The 8039-nt window shown below is 37.5% G+C and overlaps 1 protein-coding gene across 1 annotated transcript in view; it reads left to right on the top strand.

The window, feature by feature from the left end:
* LOC127431169 (collagen alpha-1(XXVII) chain A-like) overlaps positions 1–8039 on the top strand; it is an 85371-nt gene that overhangs the window by 26077 nt on the left and 51255 nt on the right. The window contains exons 8-10 of the mRNA XM_051681470.1: positions 4075–4119; positions 6431–6484; positions 7540–7584. Coding sequence (XP_051537430.1) covers positions 4075–4119; positions 6431–6484; positions 7540–7584 — 144 coding nt within the window. The remainder of the gene's footprint in view (positions 1–4074; positions 4120–6430; positions 6485–7539; positions 7585–8039) is intronic.

Raw genomic sequence — 8039 nt, 5'->3', positions numbered from 1 at the left:
TCAACACATGTACTTTAAACATTTTGTGAGTCCATTAGTTTGCATTTGTGCACGTGTGCTTTGAGCATTTTAGTGTTGAGGAGTAGTTAACTAAAAGTAACAACGCTACTAACTTAGCTAGACCGTAACATAGATACATTTTCCAATGAGTGGCACGGTAGCATCACAAAACACAACATTTGTCCCACTGTATTGCATATGCAGCAATTAGTCGAGGAAGTAATCAAATACACTCACCTAAAACATCCTAATGTAGCGCTGAGAAAACTAGGTTGACCGATATATCGGTTTTACTGATTAATCAATTCCAATAGTTGCTTTTTGGAACTTTCGTTTTCTGCAAAAATCTATGCCGATAGTTTTTTTATTCCTCCGTGTTACACTGTGGCGAGCACTGGAGGATTGTACACTGACAATCCTCACTTCAATGCATATTTTGTTATTTTGATTAGATAATCAAGTGTTTATATTGAAGCGAGGGCATGCAAAGAAAAATGTGATTATACAGAAACGTGCTCCTCAGCACATACATCATGTCTCCAACTTCAAATCTTGTGAATAATACATATACACTATATATATATATATATATAAAACCCTTCATCTGGTGAATATATATAGGCTATAAAAAGCTTAATTTGGTTAATACTTAAATATAGAGCATTGTAACTTAGCCAAGTCTCTGTCATTTCAAAATAAGAGTCCCTGGTGTGTTTCAGGCTTATTTATAGTTAAAGGTGCTGTAAGCGATTTAAACTATTCTACTTCCACAAGACTGAGCTGTTGAATTAGCCACGCCCCTTCTTTCCAAAACACCGCACTCCAAAGATACCAAACGAGCTTCACTTAGAGTGGAAACTGTTGTTAAAAACAACAGCAGCAAAATAGCTCCCTCAACTGACAACTGTTATGAACAACATGGCATAAAAATGGCATGAAGCCTCAATAATGCAACTACAACACTATGAGAATGCACAAAATGATTGACAGGCAGAAAGCGCCAGAGACCGCGGCCTGCGGTTACATTTTTGTTTGCCGTTTAGAGAGTCTAGAGCTGTCACAGAGATTGGTGAGATATCTCACGACACAGTTTTATTAATATCTTTCAGGGAGTAGGAAAATTTTTGTTATAAATTTCCATGAAAAAAATCACTTACAGCACCTTTAAAAGTTATACACCAAAACTTTTTTTTTTTCTGGTTATTTTTGGGATTTTGGTTGAACAATAAACTGCATCTGGGATTTGTATCTAGGAAAAAACAAATAATTTAAGTAAATCGGTTCTTTCGGACTTCTGTTTATCACTATATTTCAATTCACGTATATAAAATAGGGTGTATTAGTGTACAGGATATTAGTAACCATGATTGTCGTAAACATGACTATAGTTACCATGGTTAATTTTGTTTGTGCTGTGGTTATACTATAAATACCATGGTTAAACTATAGTTTCTGTAGTAAAAATATGGTTAATTTTCATAATAGAATGTCATGCTGATTAAATATATAACTATCAGATGATATTATTTAATTCGGAATAAATTAGAATTTTAATTTTATCATCCGATTGTTATATGCTTCAATGTAGTAAGCTACTTTTTGTTAGTAGCATGTAGTGTAGCTAACTACTTTTAGAGTAGAGTAGCTTGACTGTAGTTGAACTACTTTAACTTATGAGTAGCTTGTAGCTTGTCAAACATCAGTTTTAAAGTAGCTTCCCCAACACTGGAGCATTTGAGCATCAGCTGATTTGTATTTGTCATGTATTTGGTCGTGAGTATGCATCATGATTTGCACTGTGACGACAGAATTCTAAATTCACTAAAAATCTATAGTGAAATTAATTATCAGTTATTTGTTTAGTTTTTTCTATGGAAAAAAAAGCATTGGAAAATGATGGTGGCCACATAGTAAGCTGCAATACCTCGAGGCGAATTCAAAAAACAGTTGCGGCAACTTAGCGTGGGTTATGTTAGCGCTTTTATTAATTTGTATTAAACCATTTATATTTAAAAACATTTATATTAAAAGTAAAGTTTTGCAGTCAATATATAGCAAAAGTTTCTTCTTTTGTGATTGCCTTCAATTGCATTTGTCAAGGTTTGGAATAACATGCTTTTTCAATACAATGCAGGAAATAAAATATGGCTTTTATTTTTATCTGATCAATTCATTTATCAAAGAAATAATCAACAGATTTGTTGTTAATTGATAGTTGCAGTCATAGTCATGTCTGTACATGTGTTTTAAGTGTGTGTTTGTGTATGCACGTGTGTGTGTTAGCGTGTACCTGGCAGACTCCACGCTCCATGTGCTTTGTGTTATGTGTGTGTGGCTCCAGACAAAGACATCAAAATGTAGAGCAGGACCGCTGGAAAAACGGACAGCAGTGTGTCGTGAACAAGTGAATAAAGAGATGAATGTGGCCATGACGGAACTGAATAATAAACGAGAGCAGCCTGTGATTGTACTGAAGGGGCCAGACACGCATATACATATAAATGCTAGTGGATATGCAACAAAAAACATTTGTGTGTGTCTGTGTGTTCACTGAAATGTCTAGGTGAATGAAGGAATTAGTGCTAGTTTTCCCACCTACAAATGTAATGGAAGAAACAGACATCTCTCAAGCGTGTGTGTGACGGATTAGATTTCACTGGTTTGCAAGTGAAAAAAGTATGTGTGAGTGTTTTGAATCTATCCATCCATCCATGTGTCTGTCTGTCTGTCTGTCTGTCTGTCTGTCTATCTATCTATCTATCTATCTATCTATCTATCTATTTGTCTGTCTATCCATCCATCCATCCATCCATCCGTCTGTCTCTGTCTGTCTGTCTGTCGGTCGTTCTATCTATCTATCTATCTATCTATCTATCTGTCTGTCTGTCTGTCTGTCTGTCTATCTGTCCGTCCGTCCGTCCATCTGTCTGTCTGTCCATCGGTCATTCTATCTGTCTGTCTGTCGGTCATTTTATCTATCTATCTATCTATCTGTCTGTCTGTCTGTCTGTCTGTCTGTCGGTCGTTCTATCTATCTATCTATCTATCTATCTGTCTGTCTGTCTGTCTGTCTGTCTGTCTATCTGTCCGTCCGTCCGTCCATCTGTCTGTCTGTCCATCGGTCATTCTATCTGTCTGTCTGTCGGTCGTTTTATCTATCTATCTATCTGTCTGTCTGTCTGTCTGTCTGTCTGTCTGTCTATCTGTCCGTCCGTCCGTCCGTCCATCTGTCTGTCTGTCCATCGGTCATTCTATCTGTCTGTCTGTCTGTCGTTTTATCTATCTATCTATCTGTCTATCTATCTGCCTGTCTGTCCGCCCGTCCGTCCATCCGTGAGAACAGACCAAAATGTAACTCCTTTTACATTTTGTCCATCCGTCCTACTGTACATACTGTACATAAATCTACTTTTTCATTGTTGTGAGTACTGCCAATCCACGGTGTGGTTCAGCTAGTACATGGAAAATCTTTTTTTCTCAGTTAGTTTAACATTTTTCTTCTTTTCTGTCTACTGGTGCTCCAAAGGTCTTACACTTTGCTTTAATCGTCTCTCTCTCTCTCTCTCCCTCTCTCCCTTTCTCTCTCTCACTCTCTCTCTCTCCCTTTCTCTCTCACTCTGTTCCACCATTGATGCGTATTTTCCACTCTGTGTAGATGTCTTGCTGTAGTCAGCACAATATTGTGCCTGTAAGACTCGTGGGATTGTGACTCCAGCAGGAAAACATTTTTATCTGTAATACACACACACACACACGTTTGCTCACCGAAACCCACATATGTTACAAACGCACACATGCAGATGCACATACAGACATAAACACTTTAATGGTGGAAAATATAAAACTGCTTTTGCTGATTGACTACAGATGGATTTGTCAATAGTGATGGATCTGTAAAATGCACGCTCTGCAGCAGAGACGCATGTATGAGTGGGATTCCATCTACTTTTCTTTTTTTTTCTTTTTTTTTACAATGCTCCTACCCTTTCATTTGCCTTAAGAGTTATTCCCATTTGTGTGTGTGTGCAAGGATAGTTTGTTTACTAATTCACCATGTGTCCTCTTTGTGAACAGGGACAAAAAGGCCATCCAGGTCCTCCAGGCCTCCCCGGGGAACCAGTGAGTAATACAGACACACAAACACTGACACAAACAAACAAATATACACAGTTGCTTTCTTCCAAAACCTAGTGAGCTGTCTATGGAGGGATCAGCCATAATTTATTCACTCTCATGTTCTTTCAAACCTGTATGACTTTCTGTCTTCCATGGAAAGACAGCATCAGTCACCCTTCACTTTCATTGTATGGAAAAACAACATGAAAGTAAATGGTGCCGTTAGACTAGCATATTGCTTAAAATCTCCTTTAGTGTTTGACTGAAGAAAGAAAGTTTTACAGGATTGGAACAACATGAGGGTGAGTAAATAATGCAGAATTTTCATTTTTGGGTGAAAAAATGTCAAAGCTAATTCATGGAGATTTTCACCTCTTAAAAACACATTTAAATAAAAACTCCTTTGAGAGCCCAATGTGTTATTTTAAGCTGAACTGTCCTTAGAAGTCAAAGGTTTAGTGAGAGCACATACAAACACATACACATATCCAGAGAAAAAAGATTGCTCAAAGGATGCTCTTTCATAACTCTTATGAAAGCAGACTGAAAGTGGAAGTGTGCCATTTCTGTACCACTAGCATCACTAAAGAAAAATAATGGCAGTTCTCAAACAGATTCCAGAAAACTCTCCGCCTCTTCCATTGGTTATGTAAACAAATAGTCCCACCCCAAAGTCACACCATTGGTTGAAAGAGTGTTGCTGTGCTGGGCTGGTCAGTATACTCAAACAATCAGAACAATATGTTGATAGCACAAAAAATTCACAGTGTTTATACTCTCTGGTAAATCTTGGCAGAACAAAAAACACCTAAATCGCTGGCCATGTTGTGTTTAAAATGTCAGTTACCCGATATTAACTAAGTGTTTTTAGAATTGTTTATATTATATTATACGGTCCGCTAGCTGTCCATTCTGTGTGAGCGCTGAAAAACAATCTGGTGTTTGTACACAGCCCTGGCTCTGTAAATGGGAAAATAAACTAAGTGGATCGGAGCGATCCACACAACACTGTTGCAATCACACAGCATTGGCAATGGGTGTGCATGAATTTGGGGGGCGGGGCTTCTGAAGGAGCACTAAAGAGAGGGGTGTGTTTGTTTGGCTGTTGTTAGTCTGTTCTCAGGAATCGCTTACTCCACCTTTAACATGAAAACCAGTTGAACCATAACACCCACAATGTTATCGGATAAGCCAATTCCTCTGCAATGCTTTCTGTCCGGTGTGTTTATGTTATAGTGGTTTTGTTTATTACAACATTAAACGTTTATCATCTTTTTTTGGGAGGGGGGTTCACTCCTCTTTTTCTCCCACTTTGGAATGCCCAATTCCAAATGCGCTCTAAGTCCTCGTGCACGCCTAGTGATTCGCCTTGGTGCGGGTGGCGGAGGACAAATCTCAGTTGCCTCCGCGTCTGAGACCGTCAATCCGTGCGTCTTATCACGTGGCTTGTTGAGCGCGTTGCCATGGAGACATAGCGCGTGTGGTGGCTTCACGCCATCCACCGCGGCAACCACACTCAACTCACCATGCGCTCCACCGAGAACGAACCACGAGGAGGTTACCCCATGTGACTCTACCCTCCCTAGCAACCGGGCCAATTTGGTTGCTTAGGAGACCTGGCTGGAGTCACTCAGCATGCCCTGGGATTCGAACTAGCGAACTCCATGGGTGGTAGCCAGCGTCTTTTACCACTGAGCTACCCAGGCCCCAACGTTTATCGTCTTTTATTTAGAATGGCATATTTGTTCATAGGGAATCAGAGAGTGTGAAAGGGCATGATGAGTCTGAAGGGTATTGGCAAAGGTTGTTTGAAAACATACTTTATTTTTGTAATTCCGTTTGGTGCCACTAGTAGCGCAGAAAGTACACACTCCACCTTTAACTGTGTTATGTGAAATGTGTATATATTATTTTATATTAAACATATATTTAAGTAATATTAAAGTATTTATTATATTATATTATATTATATTATATTAAAAGTATATTTAAGCAATATTTAAACGTTAATTACCTTAAATTAAAAGTATATTTATGTTATGTTTAAAAGTACTGTATATTTTATTTTTTATATATATTTTATAAGGTATAACTGTCTTAAATGCCAATTACCCAGTATTAAATTTGTTATGTGAATATTATATTATATTATATTATATTATATCACACAAGCAATTTGTGCTGTTGGTCTGAAAATTAGCATGTTACCTATGGCCTTTGTTTCAGTACAGCAGCACTCTTGGTCATGTAATATTGCTTAAATTTACTTTAAATAATGAGGAAAGCCAATTATTCTGTCTCTTTCTCTTTTCAGGGTGAACAGGGTCCTGTTGGGAGTGCTGGAGCCAAAGGCTATCCTGGCAGGCAGGTGCAGTAGATCTTGCTCTGCTGTGGAGAGTGTTGTGTGTATGTTTAAGTGTGTGTGAGCGCCTGTTTATGGATTTGTGTTACATGTTGCGCTGGCATACATACTAGCTTTTATTAAGGATAGCTGGGGGCCACTGTCAGTGGAAATCACAATGTTACATTAAATAAAATGATGTTGCCACTAGAGCTGGCGACTTGGTACTGCACTGTTTTGACAAACTCTGATTGTTTTCACTGATGAAGCTTTGGAACTAATCAGTATGAAATTAAATCCGTCCAGTGCCACAAGCCATCAATTTGTTCCACATCTTGGGATCATAAAAGTTGCCTTTCATAAACTGTATGATATTATTACACAGATTTTTTATATATTCAAATCTGATTGGTCAGTCGCGGCATTCTACATTCAAATATGTTTGTATATTGACCGTTCAGCCGTATAATGGATCGTTGTCCCAGGCAACCAATTTCCTACATAGCTGCATCTGTCGAATCACACCGTGTTGTTTTTCTTCTCACTTAATGAAATAGTTTAAACTCAAATCAGTGTTCCATGTTATTTGATTTACTTTTTTGCTAAGTAGCCATTATCACAAAAAAAAAAAAAAAAAAAAAGACCCCTTTGCTTCTAGTCATGTTTTATTTTGCAATAATGACTGGCTGATTGTACATTACTCATTTCTTATGCTTAACCTAAACTTAAACTTAAACTTATTAAATTTCAGAAAAGTTCATTTGTTTAAAGTTTATGCATTATCATAATTTCCATGCTCTGCATATCAATACAGGGGACGTTTGTGGTGCAGTTTTATAATCTATCTATCTATCTATCTATCTATCTATCTATCTATCTATCTATATATATATATATATAGCAAGCAAATTCTAAAATGATTATATGTACAGTGAGGGTGTTTTGAATGTTTATCTAAAGAAAAAAATGAATTCATTCCTGTTTGAAACAATTAACAAACTGGAGGCCTGTTACAATACTGAGTGTTGATTATAAAATTCTAAACTTATTATGAACATTTCTCTCTATTTTCTCTCTTCCAGGGTTTACCTGGACCAGTAGGGCCTCTTGGGCCGAAAGGTGCTCGGGTGTGTACATATCTTCCTGTTTCTTACTGTTTTATATTGGATTGCGACTGACAACACTGCCGTTGTGACATTTGAGCTGTCCAAGCAGTCACCACTGATTCTGTTTTTTGTGGTTTTGTGATTTTCCTTTTATAATTCAAATCTTAAAGGGACAGTTCACCCAAAAAATGAATTCTCTCATAATTTACTCACCCTCATGTTGTTCCAAAACTGTATGGCTATCATCTGTGCACCAAAAAAGATGGATTAGGCATAATGACAGTCTAAGTCATCATTTATTTTCATTGCATCTTTTTTCAAGAAATTGAAAGGTGACTGAAGCCAACATTCTGCTCTCCTTTTACGTTTGACAGAAGACAGAAAGTCATACAGGTTTGGAACAACATAAGGGTGAGTAAACATGACAGAATTGAACTGTCCCTTTAAAGCTAAGTGATTAGACTCATTAAGGGAGA

The sequence above is a fragment of the Myxocyprinus asiaticus genome, chromosome 40 (genome assembly GCF_019703515.2).
Source record: "Myxocyprinus asiaticus isolate MX2 ecotype Aquarium Trade chromosome 40, UBuf_Myxa_2, whole genome shotgun sequence".
NCBI classification, from domain to species: Eukaryota; Metazoa; Chordata; class Actinopteri; order Cypriniformes; family Catostomidae; genus Myxocyprinus; species Myxocyprinus asiaticus.
This window is presented reverse-complemented; position numbering and strand designations above follow the sequence as displayed.